This window comes from Martes martes, assembly GCF_963455335.1.
Source record: "Martes martes genome assembly, chromosome: 7".
In the NCBI taxonomy this organism is placed as follows: Eukaryota; Metazoa; Chordata; class Mammalia; order Carnivora; family Mustelidae; genus Martes; species Martes martes.
Genome location: NC_137894.1, coordinates 127,670,943 through 127,696,491, shown reverse-complemented (window position 1 = coordinate 127,696,491; position 25,549 = coordinate 127,670,943). Strand labels below are relative to the sequence as shown.

Sequence of the window (25,549 nt, the reverse complement as noted above, 5' to 3'; positions counted from 1 at the left end):
AAAAAGTTTTTAGCATTTTTAAAAATTTGTATTTATCCTTACACACAAGGTGGCTTAAGTACCACTGACTATGGAATAGGGACTGGGGTTTAGTTACAAGACTCTTCTATATGGTACCTTCCAGACCTTTATAAAATGAAATTCAGGGGGTGCCTGGCCAGCTCAGTTGGTAGAGAATGCACTCTTGATCTTGGGGTTGTGAGTATGAGCCCCACATTGGGGGTAGGGTTTACGAGGGAAGGGTGGAAGGAAAGAAGGGGGGGAGGAAGGAAAGGAAAGGGAAGGGAAGGGGAAGGGAAGGGAAGGGGAGGGGAGAGGAAGGGAAAGGGAAATGAAGGAAGGAAGGAAGGAAGAAAGAGTGAAAGAATGAATGAATTAATTAATTCAGGCTACAGTCTACCCATGACTCGACCTGCTCAAAAGAAATGGCAAAATACTTCTTGCTTGAATGACTCCAGTTCCTCTTTAGTTGTGTAGACTTAACTGCTCTTCCTCTTCCCAGCCTCACTGCTTAACTCTTAAGAGCCCCTAAAGGACTACCACAATCCAGAAGGGCAATGATGTACACTGTCCAGTTCCCTACACCTGAATGAATAGTCAAAAAGTCCCAATTCTTTTTTTTTTTTTCCCTAAGACAAGGAGCCGTACCTCAAATTAGCATTCATACCAAGCGTTACTATCTGATGGTGAACCTAATTTTTTCTCCAAATTGGACCAATGAAATGTTGTCTCAGACCATTCTACACCATACCATTGAGTTTGCCTGGCTTACAGTTATGCAGAAAGGAAAAACGTAAATGATTAACCTAACACCATGGTGGTTTACATGTACAGTGAATGATTTTGTTCGAGAGCACTTCCGCGTTTAGCAAACAGTGGTTCTGCTCAATGGCAGTACAGAGTCAGCGTCATCGTCCTTGCCCTCACGGTCACTTCATCTCTGTTGTCTTCTCCTATCACTGACAAAATATTTGCAAAACATAAAGGGAATCACTTTGCACTGTAGGGATAAGATCTCTATTTTGCAAAATTATTTTTAGCCATTTAATATAAATGCCAACTGTTTATAAAAATGGTTTTGTGGTTTAAAGTGGTTTAAATCGGTCAGTGAGGGGCAGCTAGGGTACCATCGGGAAGCATTCCTGTGTTAATTGCCTAAAGAGATCTCAGAGGAAAGGGTTCTGACTCCAAGTGTCCCATAATTTGAGATGAGCTATTTTTTTCTTTGTCAAGCAGTACTTTCTTATCTATTTAAAAATAAAAATAAAATGGTTTAAATGAGAACAGTTTTAAATAAGATAGTTCCAGGGCAGTCATGTATAGCTGAAATAAGCATGAAATGAGTCATAATTTAATTAAGATCATTTACCACATTTTACTTCTTTATCCAAAATGGTAGGAAAATCAAGGCGTATCATTTGTCAGCTACACACTGCTATAGGAAAACAAGCCGCAGTATGTATTGTCTAATAATGACTTAACTTCTTGAATTTAGCTTTTAGAAGAAAGATAATTTATATTCCTAGGGAAGCAACGTAAGTGTGTCAGGTTATGGTTTCATTTGGTTGCTTCCAAAAGCCAGACATACCCAACTATACTGATATAAAAGACCTCATTTTATTCTATATGTTAAAGAATAATTAGTACCATTTTCTAATTCCTCAATGCCCAAATATGTGGCAAACACAATACACTCACAGGACTCCCAGTGACAATTGTGATAATCAGAGTGCAAGCATTGTGGAGGGGAAAAAATTCTGATTCCCGAGGTCTCTTCTCTTACTGAGAGGCAGAGTCCGTGGAAGCCGCCGGCTGCTGTTCTTTGGTTAGGGAGATACCAAATGAATCACAGTATCGATAGGTAAGGTGGTCCTGGAGAGCAGGACTGGCTGAGAGATGCTGACTAAAGGGAGTTTCCTTGAGTTGCACAGCAGTCAGATCAAACCAGGGGAAAGGCCTGGGGTGAAAAAAAAAATACTGTTATTTTCTTATGTCTGTTTAATACATCTGATTTGGCTGTTAAACATTTCCTTTAAAGTTTTCCAACATTTGGAAATAAGGTTCTTTATTTTCTACATCAAACTAATTAAAATTCATAAACATTCAGCTGCGGCTTTTCGCTATGTGGATTTAATTGTACTTGTGATGCATTTTGCACGTTTAAGTACATTTTTCTAAGTGCATTTGGGAGGAAATTCATAATTAAAGAATGATTATAACAATGACATTGACATTCTTTTCAGTATTTGTCCCTTAAATTTAGAAATAGAATACATAAGGGGCACCTGGATGACTCAGTGGGTTAAGCATTGAATTCTTGATTTGGGCTCAACTCATGATATCAGGGTCATGGATCAAGCCCCATGTCAGGCACTGTGCTGGATGTGGAGCCTGCTTAAGATTCTCTCTCTCCCTTTCCCTCTCCCCTCTGCTTGCATGCACACACTCTCTAAAAAAAAAGAAAAAGAAAGACATAGATACATAAGAGTATCATGGGCATTAGGAATATAAAAGATCTGGAGGACCTGAGTGGTGCAGTCAGTTAAGTGTCTGACTCTTGGTTTCTGCTCAGGTTTTGATCTCAGGGTCATGAGCTTGAGCACTACATAGGACTCCATGCCCAGTGCAGAGTCTGCTTAGGTTTCTTTCCCTCTCCCTTTGCCCCTCCCCCAGTGTTCGCACTCTCTCTCTCTCTCTCTCTCTCTCTCTCTATCTCTCTTTAAAATAAATAAATCTTTTAAAGAATAGAAAATATCTCATTTCTTTTAAGATATCTTCTTCAATTTTATAGGAAAAGAAGTAGAAGTAAATATGCAAATGAGAACAGCAACTTTAAGTATAACTCAAGTTAAATCAATTCAAGTTAAAAAGTATTAAGACATAAGGTTGTTACAGTGTTGAAAAGATCAGAGTAAAAGCAAGGATATCTGTTCTCACCCCCCTTATTTAACATATACTGGAAGTTGTAGACAATGGAATAAGGCAAGAAAAGGGAAAAACAGCATACAGATTGGAGAAAAAATGATCTGTCTCTATTTATAGATGACATGATTATGTGGAAAATCCCAAGGAATCTACAAAAAGAATTTCCCAGAACTAATAAATGAGTTTAGCAAAATCACAGGAAACAAACAATACAAAACCCAATTTTATATATATATATATATACACACACACACACACACACACACATACACTTGAGCACTATAATTAAAAATGCAGTTCCATTCACACATACACAAAAGGAATACTTGGATATAAATCTAACAAAACATGTGTAAGACTTGCATACTAAAGTACCTGGGTGGCACAGTTGGTTAAGTGGCGAACTCTTGATTTTGACTCAGGTCATGATCTCAGGGTCATGAGATTGAGACTGGCATCTGGCTCTGTGCTCAGGACAGAGTTTGCCTGAGATTTCCTCTCCCTCCCTCTTGCTCCTCCTGCTCATGTTTGTGCTCTCTCTCCCAAATAAATAAAACTTTATAAAAAAAAAAAAAGACTTGTATACTGAAAATTACAAAATGCTGATGAGATTAAGAAGATCTAAATAAATGGAGAAACATACTGTGTTCATGGGTGGGAAAACTCAACATAAGAAAGATGTCACTTGTCCACAAATTAATCTACAAATGTAATGGTAAAATAAAAATGACAACACCAAGTGCTGGTGAGAATGTAGAGAAACTGGATCATACATTGCTAGTAATAATGTAAAACAGTACAACCACTCTGAAAAACAGTTTGGCTGTGTCTTAAAAACAAAACAAACAAAAAGCATACAACTACCAAATGACCTAGGAATTGTAATCATGAGCATCCGTCCCAGAGAAATGAAAAATGATGTTTACAAAAAATCTGTACATGAATGTTCATAGCAACTTTATTCCTAATAGCCAAAAACTGAAAGAGAAAAGACAAAAACAAAACAGCCAAAACCTGGAAACCGCTCTGGAGTCCTTCAACAGATGAATGATTAAAGTATGGTACATCCATGCTACAAATACTCCTCAGCAATAAGAAGGAATGAACAATTAATACACACAGCAACTTGGGTGAATGTCCAGAGAATTTGCTGAATGAAAAAGGTCAATCCCAAAGGGTACATACTCCTTGATTCCATTTATGTAACATTCTGGAAATCACAAAATATGGAAATGAAAAACAAATTAACAATTGCCAGGTTGACGAGGAGATGGCCAAGATGAGGGGTCACTCAGTGACAGACCAGTTCTAGGTCCTGACTATATCGGTGGCATTATCCTGCTTGTAGCATTCTATCATAGCTTTATCATATCCATGTAGAGATATTTGTACTAAAATGTGTACCGTTGGAGGGAAGTAGATAATTGGGTACATGGAATTTCTTTGAATTATTTTTAAAAACTGCATGTGAAGGATTTCACTCATATGTGGAACTTAAGAAACAAAATGAACATAGGGGAAACAAAAAATAAGATGAAAGTTGAGAGGGAGGCAAACCATAAAAGACATCGAACTCTAGGAAACAAACTGAGGGTTGCTGGAGGGGAGGTGGGTGGGGGGAAGGGATATTTGGCTGATGGGCATTAAGGAGGGCACTTGATGTAATGAGCACTGGGTATTATATGCAACTGATGAATCACTAAATTCTACCACTGAAACGACTTAAAAAAAAAAACTTCACGTGAGTCCACAATTATCTCAAAAGTTTTTTGGGGGGTGCCTGGGTGGTTCAGTCAGTTGAGCAGCAGACTCATGCTTTCCACTCAGGTCATGATCTCTGGGTCCTAGGATTGAGCCCCAAGTCACGCTCTGTGTTTAGTGCAGACTCTGCGTGAGGATCTCTCTCACCCTTTCCCTCTGCCCCTCCCCCTGCTTGCTCTCTAAAATAAATAAATCTTTTACCTATTTATTTTTTTTAAAGATTTTATTTATTTATTTGACAGACAACGATCACAAGTAGGCAGAGAGGCAGGCAGAGAGAGAGGGGGAAGCAGGCTCCCCACTGAGCAGAGAGCCCGATGCGGGGCCAGATCCCAGGACTCTGGGATCATGACCCAAGCAGGAGGCAGAGGCCCCAACCCATTGAGCCACCCAGGCGCCCCAACCTATTTATTTTTTAACGATTATTCATTTAGGGGTACCTGGGTGGCTCAGTGGGTTAAGCGGCTGCCTTCAGCTCAGGTTGTGATCACAGGGTCCTGGGATGGAGCCCTGTGCTGGGCTCCCCGCTTTTCCCTCTGCTCCCTCCCTGCCCCACCTCATGCTCTCTCTCTCACACAAAAATAAATGGATACAATCTTAAAAAAAAAAAAAAAGAAAGAAAGAAGAAAAAAGTTAATGGCGCGCCTGGGTGGCTCAGTTGTTAAGCCTCTGCCTTTGGCTCAGGTCATGATCCCAGGGTCCTGGGATTGAGCCCGCATCAAGCTCCCTGCTCAGTGGGAAGCCTGCTTCTCCCTCCCCCACTCCCCCTGCCTGTGTTCCCTCTCTTCGCTGTGTCTTTGTCAAGTAAATAAAATCTTAAAAGAAAACAGAAAGTAAAACAAGCGTTTAAAAAAAGTTAAACAAGTGTTGGGGGGAAAAAAAAGTACGATTCACCGGGAGGACATTAAAGTTAGGAACTTTTTTCCGTCAGATGATATGGCTTCAAACTTGACAAAGATTGTTAGAAATATAAAGAGAATGTGAGCCACTACGATCAGAGTGGAAAAACTAGTATGTCATGCTTCTCATTCTAACAAATCATCTGATGAAAAAGAAAGTAAAATAGCACTTTCCCAACTTTAATGTAGTTATCACTTGGGATTTTGTAAAAATGCAGATTCTGATTTCATATAACTGGGGTGGGGCCCCAGATTCTGTGTTTCTAAACAAATTCCCAGATGATGACACGGATCCCAGCTAGTCTGAGTAGCAAGGATATAATGGATTTGAATAACACAGGAACTTTGTGCCCAACAAGGTCATGGTTATTTTAAAGACCAAAATAGCACAGAGCTGAAGAGGCTAGATGAGCATTCTTAGCTCTTACTATTTTTATAATAATGTGACTGAAATGAAATGAACCATAAATATTCAAGAAGCTAAGAAAAGAGCCACAAAATAACACAAAAGAAAAGAGAAACAAATTATTAAAGATAAAAATAGAAATACTTGAATTAAAAAGTTGACCAGTAGAATAAATATAACTATAAACTGATTATTTTTAAAAATCAATAAAATAAACAAACTGCTAGCAAATTTAACCAAGAAAAAAATTAAAACATATACAATCTCAGAAATACAAAATAAGATATAATCTGATGAGATTTTAAAAATACAAGTACCATCATGGGCCATCAAATTTGAAATCCAGATAAAAATGAAATATTTCTGTTAGAAAAATACCAATTACCAAAGTTGACTCAAAAAGTAGTAAACCCGAACAGATCATAAACTGGAAAAACTGAAAAGACAGTCAAATAGCAACTTCCCCTGCAAGATATTTGGACCACAGAGATCTACGGTAAAGTTCTGTCAAATCTTCAAGAAATCTATAATTTCTCTGTTCTGTTCCAGAACATAAAGGCTTCATAATTCTGTAAGGTTAACACAATGTTGATACCAAATTTGAAAACGACAGACCAATTTTATTTTTGAGTATGATGTCAATGTCTTAAATAAAATACAAGCAAAACAGATTTGGAAGTGTATCACTAAGTAGAGTTTAAGAATGCAATGAAAGCTTAATATTAGGAAATGTATTTATGTTATTTTTATATTAATTAAAGGAAGGGAGAGATATGAAACCCAGTCTACATATACATTTTGGTTAATGTGACTTTTTTCTTTTTTAAAGATTTTATGTATTTATTTGAGAGAAAGAGAGAGAGAGCATGCACACACAGCAGAGGGGTTGTTGGAAGAGACAGAGGGAGAATCAGACTCCCTGCTGAGCAGGAAGCCCAATGCCGGGCTAGATCTGAGGACCCTGAGACCATGACCTGAGTCAAAGGCAGACCCTTAACCACCTGAGCCACCCAGACACCAGGTTCATGTGACTTTTTTTTTTTTTTAAGATTTTACTTATTTATTTCACAGACAGAGATCACAAGTAGGCAGAGAGGCAGGCAGAGAGAGAGGGGGAAGCAGGATCCCTGCAGAGCAGAGAGCCTGATGCGGGGCTCGATCCCAGCACCCTGGGATCATGCCCTGAGCCGAAGGCAAAGGCTTTAACCCACTGAGCCACCCAGGCGCCCTGGTTCATGTGACTTTTAAGTCTTTTTGTTTTAACCTTTGATTTCCCCTTCCTCTTTTTTTTTCTCTTGCAGTTTATTTGTTGAAGAAATTCGGTTGTTTTGCCTCTAAAGTTTCCCGTATTCTGGGTTTTGCTGATTAGATCTCCTGGTCATTTAACACTTTCCTGATTCTTGAATTTATATCTATAGACCTGATCAAATTCGATTTGACTTTTTTTTTATAATAATATCTCGTCTGTGTCTATTTTTTTAAATTCATGTCTATTTTTATCCAGTAACCCAATGTCTCTCCTTCTGCAGTGTTAACACTGATTAACAGACTCAGGCTGATCTACTCATTATGAAGTTCCCCCATCAACTTTTCACCTAATGTTGCCCAGATTGTTTCATTAGAGGTTGCAAAAGGATGATATTCTATCACTCCTCCTTCATTTTCAACTTGACAAATAGTGCCAGAAGCCAAGAGCAAACATCCTACTCAGTGATTTAACATTAAAAACATAGTCCATTTTCAGTTCATTTATCACAGCATATATTAATAGTAGTTACCTCTGGAGAGTGGGATCTGAGGGTGGTACTTTCACTTTCTGTTTGGTACATTTTAGTTAATACCTTGTTTACTACAAGCACTTGCTAATTTTCTAAATTTTCAGGTTATTTTTAAAAAACTCACATGAAGGGGGCGGCAGGGTGACTCAGTTAACTGTCTGACTTCAGCTCAAGTCATGATCTTGGGGTCCTGGGATCCAGCCCGGAGTCAGGCTCCATGCTTAGTGGGGAGTTGCCTTGTCCCTCTCCCTCTGGCCCTCCCCCCTTCATGCTGTTTCTCTCCCAAATAAATAAATAAAATATTTTTTTAAAAATTCACATGAGGAGGGGTGCCTGGGTGGTTCAGTGGGTTAAGCCTCTGCCTTCAGCTCAGGTCATAATCTCAGGGTCCTGGGATCCAGCCCCACATCGGTCTCTCTGCTCAGCAGGGAGCCTGTTTCCTGCTCTCTGTCTCTACCTGTCTCCCTGCCTACTTGTGATCTCTCTCTCTCTCTGTCACATAAATAAATAAAATCTTTAAAAAAATTCATATGAAGAATAGATGTGTAAGAAGGATTAAGATTCTAGAAAATAATATTAAAGAGGACTTGGTCTACAGATACCAAAATATAGATACATATTACAGTAATTAAGCATAGCATGGGAATAGAAAAATAGGTCCACAGTTCAGAATACAGTCCAAAAATATACCCACGAATATCTTGCAGTTTAGCAAATGATAAAAATCTTATTTCAAATTGGTAGGAAAAGAAATGGCTACTCTATAAATAATGTTAGGACAATTGGCTTTCCAAAATTAATAGAAGATATTAAAACTCCCAAACTGATTAAAGATTTAAATATTTTAAAAATAAATTACTAGAAGAAAATATAGAATATCTTAGGATGAAGAGGTTCTTAATAAGTATGACTTGAAACCCTAAAGTCATGAAGTAATTTAACAATTTTGACTATAAAAATTAGAATCCCTAAACAGCAAAATTTACCAAAAAGTAAGAGAAATATGAAAATTATTTCCAATATACATAACATATTCCTACTAAAAACCTTTTATAAAACAATAAATAAAAGCAAATGATCCAAAAGAAAAATAGGCGAAGAATATAAAATGAGAATAAGATGAACACGAGAGCAGCAAGTTGGAAGCTGGAAAAAATATGGACAAATGGTAACACTAAGCTGAATCTGAAGTCAGCAATAGGGAAAACCAAGACACAGTCCATTTACATCACAGAACCTATGAAAGACTCAAGAAGTACATCAGGAAGCGGGAGCGAATGGGACTAAGAATAGGATGATGGGTTGAAAATCTTAAAAAGGAGGGACACCTGGTTGGCTCAGTCATTGGGCATCTGCCTTCAGCTCAGGTCATGATCGGGGTCCTGGGATCGAGCCCCACATTGGGCTCCCTGTTTGGCGGGAAGCCTGCTTCTCCCTCTCCCACTCCCCCTGCCCGTGTTCCTGCTCTCACTGTCTCTCTCTCTGTGTCAAATAAATAAATAAAATCTTTACCAAAAAAATCTTAAAATGGAGAGAGGCCCTTCCAGCCCCCTACCCAATGCTGTACAGTCAGGAGACTGAGCCTCCTCCTCCCCAACAGAAGATTTATTCTCTGGAAGGGTTAACTAGAGGGTCCCTGGACAGGGGGACGGTAGGCACTATTGAAGGAAAGGATTTGCTAAATATAGGGGGAAAAAGTTTAAAAAAAATCTAGTGATAGGACCACCCTCTTCTTTTTAATTTTTAATATATTAATTAATTTTTATTAACATATATTTGTTATATTATTTGTTTCAGGGGTGCCGGTCTGTGACTCATCAGCCTTACACAATTCACAGCACTCACCATAGCACATACCCTCCCCAATGTCTATCCCCGAGACACCCATCCCTCTCACCCCCCTCCACTCCAGCAGCCTTTAGTTTGTTTCCTGAGATTAAGACCACCCCTCTTCTTCCACACATACACAGCTCTCTTTCCCCAAGTCGGGTCCCAAAGACTTAACAATATCAATATTCAAGGTTTTCCGAGGAAACGGCTGATCAAATCATTCTGTAGTAAAGACCACACTAGCACAAACAGAGTTTCCAAAAGGGTATAGCTTGGGGGTAGAACATTTGACTTCAGAGTTTCCAAGCAACTTTCTAGTGCTGGGATCTGAAATATGAGCAGACAGAGTTCTCCATATAAAAAAGCTTTGCAGATGAAAGATAGAGACCAAAACAAATGATCAGAGAACAACCTGAGGGAGACAGACTCCTCACAGAAGAAAAACACTCGTTCTCATTTACATTCTCAAAGGGATAAGAGATGGTATTGCATAGTGAAAACACAACAGGATGCCATATAAAAAAGGAATATTTGGAGACTTTTAAAAAAATCTTTGAAAATATTCAAAATAGGGGCCCCTGCTTAATCCTCTGCCTTCTGCTCAGGTCATGATCTCAGGGTCCTGGGATCGAGCCCTGAATCGGGCTCTCAGGCTCTCTGCTCAGTGGCAATCCGCTCCTCCCCCTTCCTCTGTGACCTCTCACACTTTCACTCTCTCTCAAATAAAGAAATAAAATATTAAAAAAAAAATAAGAAGGGGAGCCTGGGTGGCTCATTTCTTGGGCATCTGCCTTCAGCGCGGGTCATGATCTCAGCATCCTGGAATCGAGCCCTGCATGGGGTTCCCTGCTCAGAGAGGCGTCTGCTGCTTCTCCCTCTCCAACTCCCCCTGTTTGTATTCCGTCTCTCACTGCCTGTCAAATAAATGGATAAAGTCTTTAAAAAAGGAGATTAAAAAAAATCAAAAAATACTCAAAATTGGGGCACTTGGGTGGCTCAGTCAGTTAGGCATCCAACTCTTGGTTTTAGCTTGGGTCATAGTCTTGGGGTTGTGGAATCCAGCCCTATGTTGAAAACTCTGCTCAGCAGGGAGTTTGCTTCCAACTCTTGGTTTTAGCTTGGGTCATAGTCTTGGGGTTGTGGAATCCAGCCCTATGTTGAAAACTCTGCTCAGCAGGGAGTTTGCTTCTCCCTCTCCCTTTGCCCCTCCCCACCGCTTGTGCTCTCTCTAATAAATAAATAAAATCTTTTTTAAAAAGTAGGAAAGATAGGGGTGCCTGGGTGGCTCAGTGGGTTAAACCTCTGCCTTCGGCTCAGGTCATGATCCCAGGGTCCTGGGATCGAGCCCCGCATCGGGCTCTCTGCTTAGGAGGGAGCCTGCTTCCCCCTCTCTCTCTGCCTGCCTCTCCGCCTACTTGCGATCTTTGTCAAATAAATAAACAAAATAAAATCTTTAAATTAAAAAAAAGAAGGTAGGAAAGATAAAGAAAATCAGAGTACCAGTCCAGGGGGTTCAACAGTGAACTAATAAAATATTTAGAAAAAGAAAGAAAGAAAACAGGAAAGGAGACAAAATTATCAAAGACATGATTGGAGAGAATTGGAGAACATGACACTCAGATTAAAAAGGACTACTTTATGTTCTGTTTCTTTTATGGGTATCAGTTACATGGGTATTTCCTTTACAATGGTTAATTAAACTGGGTATTTATGTATTTATGGGATATGTACTTTTCTGTGTATGAGTTAGATTTCACAAAATTTTTTAAATTAAGGGAGGGAAAAAAGGAAAGGCTCACCCTGTGCCCAACACAGTGAGTTAAAAGAGATCCACATCAAAAATAAAATAGATACACATTATTACGCATCATAAAATTTCAGGATACTAAGGTCAAAAGATCCTGTATGTTTTCAAAGAGAAAAGAAACAGATTTCAAAGGATGAATTCAAGAGTTAGAATGGCACTGTTCCTCTCAACAGCAACTTGTCTGTAAGACAATGAAGCAATGCCTTTAAAATTCCGAGGAAAATCACTTCTAACCTAGAGTTCTATACCTAGCTATGTTCTCAGTAAAATATTATGTTAAAGTAAAAACATTTTCAGACATAGTCTCTTTAAGTTACTTCCTATGCATTCTTTTGTAAGGAAGCTACTGGAGGATATGATCAACCACTATGAAAGAAAATAACCATGCCCGAGGAAGAGGGATCCAGGAAAAGAGATCCAAGGCAAGAGAGAGAAAGGAATCGCAGGCTAAGGGGGAAGGAAAATCCCCCAACAGAAAGTGCCTCACAGGCTGCTGGTGATTGATTAGAATATAAAAGGTAAGCGAGAATCTAGGATTACTTGCAAGGTTCTGGCTTGAACAACTTGGCAAGGAGCATGTATTTAGGCAGGAAACACCAGCAGAGCAGGTATGACAGCAGGCATGCTACCGGACTCGTCAAGTTTGAAGGGAGATGGTGACCACAAACTTTCCTGGGTTTCAAGCTGACATCTAGGGTAGAGATACAGAGTCATGTGCTGTCCATGGAAAGATGGCAGCCTAAGTCCCCGAAGTGGTGAGCACCCATGAACGAAGTGCAGGATGACAAGCAAAGAAGGCCTAGGACTGAGCCCTGGAGACTCCCAGAGACAGGATGAGGCAGAAGAGGAGCTGTTGGCAAAGGAGGGGCTAGAGAGACACGAATAAAATGAGGAGAATGTGAGGTTATCATGAAAGTCAAGAGAAGAGATTGCTTCAAGAAGGATGGAATATTCAACAGCCAAGGAAGAAAAGGATTAAAAAGCATCCAGTGGGGGCACCTGGGGGTGGGTAGGGGGCTCTGTCATTTGAACATCTAAGTCTTGATTTCAGCTCAGGTCATGATCTCAGGATTATGAGATTGAGCCCTGCATCAGGCTCTGCACTCAGTAGGGAGTCTGCTTGGGACTTTTCTCCCTGTCCGTCTGCTCCTTCCCTCACTGATGTGCGCGTGCGCACTCTCTCTCTCTCTCTCTAAAAATAAATAAAATAAATAAAATAAAATAAGATCTTAAAATAAATAAAAGTATCCAGTGAATTTAGTGGCATGGAGGTCACTGGTAACAAGGGCAAAAAATTTTCCCTATTAGATTATCAAAGGTTAAACAGATTGATCAAGTAATCAAGCTATAGAGAAACGGCACACTCACACAGTACTGGTGGGAATGTGAATAGACACCATGTTTTTGATAAGCAATTCGGAAATACCTATCAAACATAAAATATATATCACCTCTGACCCAGAAATATTCTTCTAAAATATTCTTTTAGATATTCGTCCAACAGAAATACTGGTATAAGTGCGCAAAGTAAGTATAAGAATATTTAGTTGTAGGATGCCTGGGTGGCTCAGTCGGTTGAGCATCTGCCTTTGGCTTGGGTCATGATCCTGGGGTCCTGAGATCAAGTCCTACATTGGGCTCCCTGCTCACCAGGGAGCCTGCTTCTCCCTCTGCCTGCTCTGCCTGTTGCTCCCCTGCTTCTGCTCTCTCTCTGACAAATAAATAAAATCTTAAAAAAAAAAAAAAAAAGAGGGGCACCTGGGTGGCTCAGTGGATTAAGCCTCTGCCTCTGGCTCAGGTCATGTTCTCAGGGTCCTGGGATTGAGCCCCACATTGGGATCTTTGTGGGGCGCCTGGGTGGCTCAGTGGGTTGAGCCTCTGCCTTCAGCTCCGGTCGTGATCTCAGGATCCTGGGATCGATTCCCGCATCGGGCTCTCTGCTTGGTGGGGAGCCTGCTCCCGCCCCCCCCCCCACCTGCTTCTCTGCCTACTTGTGATTTCTCTCTGTCAAATAAATAAATAAAACCTTTTTTAAAAAAAAAGAATATTTAGTTGGAGCCCACATTCAGAATTTGGGGCACGGGAAAACTACATCACCATCAAGAAGAAATAAGATCAGGCGCCTGGGTGGCTCAGTTGGTTAAGTGTCTGCCTTCAGCTCCGGTCATGATCCCAGCGTCCTGGGATCGAGTCCCACATCAGGCTCCCTGCTCAGCAGGAAGCCTGCTTCTCCCACTCCCCCTGCTTGTTTTCCCTCTCACTGCCTCTCTATCAAATAAATAAATCAATCTTTAAAAAAAAGAAGAAGAGGGGGGCCTAGGTGGCTCAGTGGGTTAAAGCCTCTGCCTTCGGCTCAGGTCATGATCCCAGGATCCTGGGATTGAGCCCTGCATTGGGGGGTCTCTGCTCAGCAGGGAGCCTGCCTCTCCCTCTCTCTCTGTCTGCCTCTCTGCCTACTTGTGATCTCTGTCAAATAAATGAACAAAATCTTAAAAAAAAAAAAAGAAGAAGAAATAAGATGAATAAATCTAATGAAATAATGTACCCAACAGATAACCTATGCAGTTGCTCATAAATGAAGTAGATATGATTGTACTGACATAGAACAGTGTCTATAACATAGCAAGTGAAAATCAGTATACATAGTCTCCATGTTTCTGAAATGTATATAGATATGCATACATGTTACAATATCATGACAACATAAATATATGTTTGCAAATGCATAGATTAAAAAGACAAAATATAAAAACCATATGAAATGGTGTTTGGAAAGCCAAGGAGAGCTTTCACTTTTCCACTAGTAGGAATTTTTACAAGAATATATTATTTCGGGGCACCTGGGTGGCTCTGTTGGTTAAGCATCTGCCTTCAGCTCAGTTTATAGTCTCTGGGTCCTGGGATCGAGCCACACATCCGCATCCGCATCCGGCTCCCTGCTCGGTGGGAAGTCTGCTTCTCCCTCTCCCTCTGCCCCTCCCCTCTGCTCATGCACTCTCTCTCTTCTTTCTCCCTCAAATAAATAAAACCTTTAAAAAAAAACCCAAGAATGTATTATTTTTATAAAATTTTAAAGATTACATGAGAGAAAAAAAGAAATAAAGATTACATTAGAGGAAAAAAGAGAACAAAGCACCTGCCATAACAGTGTGGCCGGAATTAGAGTAACCAACCGTCTGAGGCCTTACCTCCGCTGAGGCAGGTTCTTGCTGTAGACTTGGCTGACGAGATCACGTAACTCGAGCGTGGGGCAAGACGCCCCATCCTGCCCACAGGCTGCCGAGTGCACAGAGAGGAGCAGCTGGTTCAGCAGCTGCAGCGCTTGTAAGTGAGGCACGTCCCTGGTGGTGCAGACGTTTAGGACTGTGTACAGCACTCCCTCCAGCCACTTGAAATTGAGGGTTATTCCCCCTGCACGTTCATGGGGAGGGAAATACCAGTTAGCATCACCAAAAGGGCTTGCCAAGAATGTAGGACAAACCCCAGCAAACAGCCGCCTTTTTTCCAAGACAGGTTGGTCATATGAACCTGAAGATAAGCAAACACCCCTCTTTGTAAGCCCAGAGCCCTAACTGTGACCTTTATAACAAATGGTGTGTTAACCCTACCGTAGGAGGACGGGTGTGACTAATGTAGGCATTGCTAATGGCAAAAGCATTCTAGAAATCTCTAGAATGATCCTTCCATCAAGGAGAAGAGACTTAAGGGAAAATACAAGATTAGAGCAGGGAAAAGCCATTTAGGGCCAGACATCACATCCTCCTATTTAAACAGGCTCTTAGCTCTGGCTGTTTCTGGTTCAGCCTTAACAACGCTCAGACTTCTCTGCTTTCCCTAAAGCAGGCTGGCTTTTCGCCTCCAAAACTGTTCCCTTTCAAAACTTAGATAGCTGGGGGCGCCTGGGTGGCTCAGCTGGTTGAGTGTCTGCCTTTGGCTCAGGTCATGATCCTGGGGTCTTTGGATGGAGCCCCGTGTTGGGCCCCCTTCTCAGCGGGGAGCCTGCTTCTCCCTCTGCCCCTCCCCCTGCTTATGCCCTCTCTCTCACTTTCTCTCAAATAAATAAAATCTTTAAAAACAAAACAAAAAAACCTAAATAGCTGAGAATGTGTCCAGTCTGTAGCCCCCCTACACACACACCCAAGACACTCACAGGCACACACACGCTGGGATTATAAAATAGCACCAGGCCGAGAGGAAAGTAACTTGCAAAAGACTGCCCCAAACATGGCGAGCCATTACCAGCTGAACTGAAGGGACAGGTGGCCTGAAGAATCACAGGATCTTGGAGGGCCGCTGTGATGTCCTTATTGGCCCCCCAGATGTTGACCGAAACTTCAACACACTGATACTGAGGCCGCAAGATATTGGTGTGGTTCAGTAGGAGTTTCAACCTGAAAGGAAAGCCCCCAAGACTGGGAGGGCAGAGCCAGGACTCCCATAAACCACCCCACGATCCCCTGCGTTGGATGACATCCAACCCCAATGACTTCCTGCCCTGCACAGCACCCCTCGGAGGCAAACGTGGTGGGGGAGGCAGATCGGAGGGCACTGCTTCCTAGTCGGATTGTTCCGCAGCCTACTGGACACTTAGCACATGCTGTCCCCCACCGGGCCCTAGGCTAGACAGCAGGGGTACAAAAACAATATTTGACACACGCCATCAACCACGTTTCATGCTGTTGACTGACGGTTTTCCTTCCCATTGATGCGCAAGGGGAACACTAGACAGCTTCAAGCGGAGGGAAGCAATGCCCCATCGCAGTTCTACACACTTGCACATCAAAGAAAACGTTCCAGCCTCAAGGGCTGGTTATGGAGAAGTGGGGAAGACACAATCAGAAAGGTCGGCTGGGTGTTGCAGAGGAAGCTGCTTCCGCCTTCCGTGCAAACAGGGTACCTGGCTATTGGGATGGCAGCTACGAAGCTGTACACGATGCAGTCTTTTTCGAGGCGGGTTTGAATTTCCAGGCAGATATTAGGCAGCTGAGATGGCAGGCAGCAGAGGAATATCACGTTGGCCCAGTCCACCAGATGAGGGTTATGGTAAAAACACTGGATTCCCAGGTTCTGGAACTCACCTGGGAGGGATAAAGGAAGAAAGAAAGATCACAGTACAAAGGAGTTTGACCTAAACATCAGCTGTGCGGAGAGGATGATAACGACTTTTTCTCGAGTCCTGTCTCCACGTAAATCAAAGAGACCCCCTCCTCACGTCTTCTAAAGCATTCGGGCCATGCCCTAACGCCATTAGCAAAGCAGCTAGTGTCACTGGAGCCATGCTTGAGGTTGTAATTCATCCGTATCTTGCTTTTAGACCAAATGCTAGAATTTTTCAGGTTTGTTTGTTTAGGAAGAAGAAAAATCAGGAAGAAGGCTTCTTGCTCTAATTTACTGACGGTTTATAATGTGCCAGGTGGCGTACAAAGTACTTTACATACTTATCTAAGGCAATCCTCACAAGGACCTTTTGAGACTGGTATTATTCCTATATTACAGATGAGGAAACAGATTTTGAGAAATCACGGGGCTTGAGCTGGTGGGAAAGGCGAGGAGATTGGAAGAATACAGGGCAGAGACTGGGAGGAGTCGGAAAGATACACGGACAGTTTCAGTAAAGTATATGCAACTTACTGTGAACAAGATAGTTTGAAATGTTGAGAGAAATGGGATGACTCATGTATTTGCTTTCAGTCACTGGCAGTTAATCATTTGTACTTATCTGATATGGATTTCAAACATAAAAATGTAAACTCACATAAAGTAGTGTGTTTTAAGGATTGTTGGAAAACAGAGTATTACAGACATTGGAGAAGTGAGTTCTTAACCATCAAGAAAACATGAAACATCTGATACTGATGTTATCTGGGCACTCACAATCCTGGAAGATGGATGGGACAAAGAGGGAGTTTAGAAAACATGCACGTCCATTCTTCTTTCACAGGTTGGTCTCAAAAGTGTATAGACTCTGATGCTAAGGGACACCTGGGTGGCTCAGCTGGTTAAGCGTCTGCCTTTGGCTCTGGTCATGATCCCCACACTGGGCTCCCTGCTGAGTGGACAACCTGCTTCTCCCTCTCCCACCCCCACCACAGCTCGTGCTCTCTTCATTCTCTCTGTCAAATAAATAAATAAAATCTTAAAAAAAAAAAACAAAACTGGTGCTAAGCATCTTGAATTCTTCCTTACACAACATGCAGGGATATTCTAAAACTGTAATTTTATTATTAATAAATATAGTGCTTTCCAAAGAATATATGTACCTTATTGAAATACTTATACTGGTCCTTTTGATGAAATTTAAGAAATTTGTCTCACGTGGTAAGTTTTTTTTTAAGTTTAATAGAGAAAGAATGCTTGCAAATTAATAAGAAAAATTCAGGCACTCCAACAGAAAAACTAGATAAAAAGAACTAAAAAAAAAAAGAAATAAAATAGAGCTATAAAACATATTCAATTCTTCTAGTGATCAATGAAGAATATATTAAAACAAAAAATTTTAAAGGCATATTAAAATGATGATTAAGGGGCACCTGGATGGCTCAGTCAGTTGAGCGTCTGACTCTTGACTTCGGCTCAGGTCATGATCTCAGGATTATGAGATCGAGCCCGGCTTCAGGCTCCGTGCTCAGCAGGAAGTCTGCTTGAAATTCTCTAACTTGCCCTCTGACCCTGCCCCACTGGCATGCACATGATCTCTCTCTCTCTAATAAATAAATTAATCTTTAAACACACACACACACGTACACACACACACACACACACACATCTTTCTAACTTTTTTCAGGGCTAGCGAGCAGAGAACTCAACATGCTCTGTGCAGGGGTGCCTTTCTCAAGGGACGCTTTCAAAATGGCCTCGTCAACACCCGAGCCCCTCTCTGCCACACACTGCTCCTCACCCAGGGCCTCTGGCCTCCGAGTAGAGATCCTCAGGTTCTCAGCAGGGATGGGGACAAGCTGAAGCAGTACACGAGCCAGCTGCTTTCCGAGGTGGCCGCCTCCAATGATGCCTACCTTTAGCTCATCATCATTGGGAATGCCAGCAACCACGCCAGTCGAGAGACAGCTGGAAGTTTGCTTCTTGTGGAACGATTCTCTGGAGAATCAACACACAGACACATAAATAAATACACGTGCGCTCTGTAGCTCTTCCCTGTGACCCTCGGATGCTCCGCGCTCCAACGCCCTCGCGTGGCAGCCTGGGGCATGTTAAGCGCCCCAGAGACAAGGCATTCCAGTTAGGGGCCACTTCTCCAGCATTGCCAGGGAAGAAAACGTGCCCTGAGTGAATTTGCCACAAAATAAAGTGTCCCCCTTCAAGAGATCAAAACTTGTCTAAAACATTTTTAAAAATGAACATATTTTGTTGTGGTTGTTACATGTACCGTGCATTTCCCTGCCTGCTTAAATACAAGGTCTGAATATTTAACCGTTTGACTCAGAACTATCACTGTGAACAGCCGACTGTCTGTGCAGCACCCTGGGACTCTGGGGGCCGGCTCTGTCCCTGATTCCTGTGCGGACAGCAGTCAGTTTTCACTGCCATCATGATAAGATTTCCCCTGTCCTACCACATAACCGACTCTTTCTGGTTTGCTATTTTAGTTTTGCATACATCTGAGTAACCAGGGAACTTAGCTTTTTTCAAACATCTGATTTATCAAAGTAAGTGGTATTAGGGGAAAACAAACCTAAGAAAGGGAGGATGATCAAAGGTTTGAGGCCACTCTTTTCCAGAGGCTCACTTAACTGTGGGTTCTGGATCTGCTTCCTTGGCCCAAGGTGAACAAAGTCGGACCTCTGAATCTATAAGGCATTGTTTTCTGTTGTTATATGACAATCTTATATCTGTTCTCTACTTCTGTTAGAATTAGTCTTAAGCTCTGGAGTTTCCATATAAACATCACAAGCCATAAAATGCCTCCCAGAAATGTCACATTCTGGTTTCTCACCACTCATCTGGGATGCAACCAGAAGGTTTATGTCTTCTCATCAACCAATCGGCAGACCATTACGCCCCTTTTTGTCTCTGCTGTATCAGTAACATGTTCAATTCAGATCTGGTCCCACCATCCAGGAGTAGATCTAATTTCAGAAAAAAAATAGTTTGGGGGCAGGGGGCGCTACCAATGTTCCAGGAGTAGCTTACAGAATCCAAGAGTCTGGGCTTAGATACTTGGTTCTCAGACACTTCCTGTTTAAATGTTCAAAGCCACATGGTACAGAGATACCAGAGGGCAGGACTAGACTGAGCTTCTTTGCAAATTGGTACCGTGGGTTTCACGCAAGTCACCTGACCAAAAGGACCCCAAAGTTTCAGGTGGCTTTCCTGTTAGGGAGAATTCCACCATTAGCTTAGCCCCCGAAAGGAAGAACCACCCTCATTTTCAGCCAACAGCCACAGGACAGCTAGTCATTGGTAGCAGTGGAAGACAAGCTGGTGGTCCCAGGGGGTCCATGAATGGGTGAACGAATGAAATGATCATTTAACCAATCCACCCACCAAAACGAAATCATAAGCTATGCTGCATTATGTAACCACAGCCAAGGGACTCTGGTATTCATTTCCCAGTGCCTTCGGACCAGTAGTGTTTGACTGTGGATTGGAAAAGGTAGGAGGACACACCCCCTGCCCAAGTTATTCTCCAACATAGAAAGTTTACGTTGTCTGGATACTCCTCAGTGAGGCTCTTCTCCATCTGCCAGAACTTGGAGATCTAGCTTACCTCAAATTACACAGTAGCTTGCAGAAGAAGGTTGCATGGGCACAGGCCTCGATCATCAGCCCTCGAGAGCGGCCCTCCAAATACAGCCAGCTGCGATCTTCCTCTTGAATCCCATACTCAAACTGCAGGGACTCAAGGTCCCCTAGCATGTCCATCTCTAAGCCACCATCTCCTGCGGTGACAGATAGCAATCAGTTTGGCTCCCTGTCTTGGAAGTCTATGCAGGAGGGCATGTGCCCAAGTCACAGGCTCTCGTGATGGTGGGCTGACAGCACCTCTCTCCTCCCACGCTCTGTACTTGCACTGTGAGTCCTGGAGGATTCCCATGCACTGACCGCCCATGGGTCTGTTCAGGTTTTTCATGAATACCTGGATTCATGAAAAACCTGAACAAAAATCCAAAGTAATGTTCCTCCACATAGCTACACGCACTTTTCTCAACAGACGCATTTACATTAGCAGTAATGCTCGTGTATTGGCATGGATGCTCGTGGACCAGGACCTTCTCCACTCTCTCCTAGGCTTTAGAAATAGGATTGGCCATGTACACCATGAATTCACCAGAGGAATTCTTTTCACTAAACTCTGTGTTCCCCAAAGGATGGGAAAGAGCCCGAATTAACTAACATGGTCCCCTGCCTAGGGCAAGGACATTTGGATTTTAGAAAAGGAAGCCAGAGATATATAAACCTGTTTACATTGATCTCTCACCAACCAAAGTGAGGAGAAGGTGGCACTACTCCTCAGTACTTCTGGTCCTGGAGAGTAAGAACTACATTTCCGGGGAGAATTACCCAAGAAAGTTGTCATTATGACTCCTTAGCTACCAGATTACTTCAGTCTCTGAGACTTAAAGGGGCCAGCCCCACGCAGATGCTTTCAGACCTCCCTCATGAGGACAGGAATTCTTTCCACTAGGTTTTTTTTTTTTTTTTCTTTTTAAGGATTTATCTATTTATTTGAGGGGGGAGGATTAGAGGGAGAGGGGGAGAATCTTAAGTAGACTCCCCACTGAGTGCGGAGCCCGACACAGGGCTTGATCTCACAACCCTGAGATCATGACCTGAGCTGAAATCAAGAGTCACACACTCAACCGACTGAGCCACCCAGGCGCCCCTTTCCACTACTTCTAGGAGCACTAGAAATAGGGAAGTATGGGATCCTCCTTTTCCTAACAGAAGGTTCTAGACTTCTAGATTTTTCCCAGACTGTAATATCATAGAGATCTCAGCACTACTCAAGGAGTTATTTTTCAAACTCGTTTATGTATCCAAGATACCAATGAATAAGATGCATAAGTTCTGGGAATCTAATGTACACCATAGTGACTACAGTTAATTATACTATATACTTGAAATTGACATACTTGAAATACATACTTGAAATCTTAAATGTACTCACCACATACACACAGAAGATAACTGTATGAGATGACAGATGTGTTAACTCTGGTAATCATTTCACAATATATATCAAATCATCATGTTGTATGCCTTAAATATAATTTTTTAATTTTTAATTTTATACAATTATACTTCAGTAAAGCCAGGGCAAGAATCAGTGATATTCAGAACTCTATTTTATTATATCAATGGCAAAACTGAGATCAGAAATCAAAATTTGCTCAAATCCCTAATCCACTTTTTTTTAATCTCTACATTATGTGTGGGGCTTGAACTTACGACCCTGAGATCAAGAGTCGGACCCTCTACAGACTGAGCCAGCTAGGCACCACTCTAAACCACTTTTTAAATTAAAAAAAAAAAATTGAGGTGAAACTCACATAACATAGCCATTTAGAAGTGAACAATTCACAATACACTCACACCCACTACCTCTAGTTCCAAAACACTTTTATCTTCCCAGTGAAAGGAAACCTTATAACCATTAATCAGTTACTCCCCACTTGCTGGCCACCCTCCTCAGCCCCTGGCACCACAAATCTGCTTTTTGTCTCTGTGGATTTACCTTTTCTGGACATCTCATGTGAATGGAATCACATAATATGTGACCTTTCATGCCTCTGGCTTCCCTAATCCCTTTCATAGCAGAGCTCTTTTTAAGTTTTTTTTTAATTATTTTTTAAAGATTTTATTTACTTGACAGAGAGAGAGAGAGAGAGAGATCACAAGTAGGAAGAGAGGCAGGCAGAGAGAGAAATGGAAGCAGGCTCCCTGCTGAGAAGAGAGCCCGATGCGGGGCTCGATCCCAGTACCCTGAGACCAGGACCTGAGCCGAAGGCAGGGGCTCAACCCAACGAGCCACCCAGGAGCCCCAATTTTTTTTTTAAATTTAAATTCAAGTTAGTTAACATACATACAGCACTGCTTCCAGTAGCAGAATCCAGTGATTCATCACCCATGTACAAACCCAGTGCTCATCCCAACAAGCACCCTCTCAAGTGCCCATCAGCCATTTAGCCCATCCCCCACCTACCTCCACTCCAGGAACCCTGTTCTCTATAGTTAAGAGTCTCTTATGGGTGGTCTCCTTCTGTTTCTACCTTTTCCTTCCCTTCCCCTATGTTCATTTGTTTCTTAAATTCTACATTTGAGTGAAATCATCTGATTTTTCTGACTTATTTTGCTTAGCATAATACATTCTAGTTCCATCCACGTTGTTACAAATAGCAAGATTTCATTCTTTTTGATCAGAGTAATACTCTATTGTGTGTATGTGTATACATATACATGTACAGTGTATATATGAACAGATATACCCATCTTCTTTATCTGTTCATCAATTGATGGACATTTGGGCTCTTTCCATAATTTGGCTATTGTTGATAATGCTGCTATAAACATTGGGGTGCATAAGCCCCTTTGAATCAGCATTTTTTATTTTATATCCTTTGGATAAATACCTAGCAGTGCAATTGCTGGGCCATAGGGTAGTTCTATTTTTAACTTTCGAGGAAACCCCATACTACTTTCTAGAGTGCCTGTACCAGTTTGCATTCCCACCAACAGTGTACAAAGTTTCCCCTTTCTTCACAGCCTCACCAACACCTGTTGTTTCCTCCATTGTTAATTTTAGCCATTCTCACAGGCTGGAGGTGGTATCTCATTGTGGTTTGATTTGTATTTCCCTGATGATGAGGGACGTTGAGCATTTTTTCATGTGTCTATTAGCCATCTGGATGTCTTCTTTGGCAAAGTGTCTATTCATGTCTTCTCCCCATTTCTCTCTTTTTTTAAAAAAGATTTTATTTGACGAGAGACAGAGAGAGAGAGCGCGTGTGCAAGCAGAAGTGGGAACCTCCATACTACTTTGAGTGAGCAGCAGAGGCAGAAGGAGGAGGCTCCCAGGGAGCCCGAAGCACGGCTTGATCCCAGGACCCTGGGATCATGACCTGAGCTGAAGGCAGATGCTTAACTGACTGAGCCACCCAGGCATCCCACTTCAGCCCATTTCTTAACTGGATTGTTTTTTTGGGTGTTAAGTTTGATGAGTTCTTTATAGATTTAGGATACTAACCCTTTATCCAACATATCATTTGCAAATATCGTCTCCCATTCCACGGGTTGCCTTCTGGTTTTGTTGTTTCCTTTGCTATGCAGAAGCTTCTTATCTTGATGAGGTCCCAATAGGTCACTTTTGCTTTTGTTTCTCTTGCCTCCAGAGGTAGGTCTAGTCAGAAGCTGCAGCAGCCAAGGTCAAAGAGGTTGCTGCCTATTTTCTCCTCTAGGATTTTGATCGTTTTCTGTCTTACATTTAAGTCTTTCATTCATTTCAAATTTATTTTTGTATATGGTGTAAGAAAGTGGTCCATTTTCATTCTTCTGCATGTCGCTGTCAAGTTTCCCCAACACCATTTGTTAGACTTTCTTTTTCCCATTGGATATTCTTTCCTGCTTTGTCGAAGATTAGTTGACCATCATACAAGGGCTCTTATGCACTCTCAATCTTAGGACTTGAAATGAAGAGTATGGAAGTTCTTATCAAGTTCGAGAAAACACTTCCTTATGTTGCATGTGATGTTATTGTCCTGAAGGAAAAAGAAGTTCAAAACCTCCCCACTCAGCCTGACCATGCAGCACTGGTGAACCTGTGCAGGTGTGGACTCTAAGCCCATCCTTCACTAACACATTCTCAAAAATGGGGATCCAGTGATTGTGGCTTTGTAACATGGCAAGTTGGCTAGGCTGAACTACATTTCCCAGAATTCCCTTCCCTGAATGTTTTTGGTTAGTGTGTGCCCCAAGAGACTTTTATGCAAGATCTGGAAGGGTGGATTGAAGCAACAGCAGTTTGTGTTGACGCTTGCAAGGTGAGGGCAGGTACTTTCTCTGCTAGCAACAGTGTTGGTGTGAGGCCGCAGTTGGACCAGCAATTGCTACAACGTCCCCTGGACCCTCCTACAGCTTCTCACACTCCTGAGCCAGGTCTGTGGTCAGCTCTGCGACAAAGGCCACCAGCTGTAGGGCTTTCACTTCCTCAACACTGGAGACAGTGAGAACTGACAAGGGTTCCTGTCCATCCTCCTGGGCTCCATCTTGTCCTTGCTTTCCCTCACATTTTATCCACCTTCCCTTCCCCACTGCCTGCCCTGCAGCTTTACCACCAGACATGAAAATGACCTTCCAGAGACTGTTTAACCAGACCCACACTTGAGTAAAGTCAAATCACTCTAATGAATCCCACATACAGACAGACTGCATATGCCTAATGATTCTGCTTCTCTAAATGAATCCTGATAGTATACTAATAAATAAAGCCACCATGGTTTACTGGATGATCAGCCAGTAACTTCAGCACAATTTAGCAAATTAAACTCCTGTTCAAGCAAGAGGGATGATTAGGAAAGAAACTATGAAGCCACCTGGAATTAAAAAGCAGAGAAGCAAGAGATGGAGTCTGATCACCTTAACGTAGGCTTGTGTTACTGACATTTTGGGCAGGATGATTCTTTGTTGGAGTGAGCTGTCCTACACAGTAGGATGTAGGTGTTCCCGCTTCTACCCACTAGAAGCTAGTAGCACCCATTGGTTGTAGCAACAGCACATCTCCAGATTTTGACACAAGTCTCCTGAGGGGAAAATTGTCCCCAGTTGAGAACCACATCCCTTAAAGCCTGCTCTGTGCTTTTTTGTTGTTGTCGTTGTCATCATCGTTTTTTAAGATTTTATTTATTTATTTGGGGTGGGGCGCCTGGGTGGCTCAATGGGTTAAGCCTCTGCCTTTGGCCCAGGTCACGATCTCAGGGTCCTGGGATCAAGCCCCGCATGCGGCTCTCTGCTCAGCGGGGAGCCTGCTTCCCCCTCTCTCTCTGTCTGCTTCTCTGCCTACTTGTGATCTCTCTCTCTGTCAAATAAATAAATAAAATCTTAAAAAAAAAAAAGATTTTATTTGTTTATTTGGGGGAAAGAGAGAGAGTGAGTGAGCAGTGGGGAAGGGCAGAGGGAGAGAGAAGCAGAG

At 42.1% G+C, this 25,549-nt stretch overlaps 1 protein-coding gene across 1 annotated transcript; it reads right to left on the bottom strand.

Moving 5' to 3' along the window:
- Nucleotides 1-1,191: 1,191 nt before the first annotated feature.
- NOXRED1 (NADP dependent oxidoreductase domain containing 1) lies at nt 1,192-20,295 on the bottom strand. The gene is made up of 6 exons (XM_080809256.1): nt 20,132-20,295; nt 18,305-18,501; nt 16,304-16,484; nt 15,646-15,797; nt 14,595-14,817; nt 1,192-1,957 (listed from the first exon to the last, which is right to left on the bottom strand). Exons 1-6 carry the CDS (start codon nt 20,284-20,286, stop codon nt 1,780-1,782), a joined length of 1,086 nt encoding a protein of 361 aa, XP_080665382.1. The 5' UTR covers nt 20,287-20,295; the 3' UTR covers nt 1,192-1,779.
- Between the last annotated feature and the right edge of the window lie 5,254 nt (nt 20,296-25,549).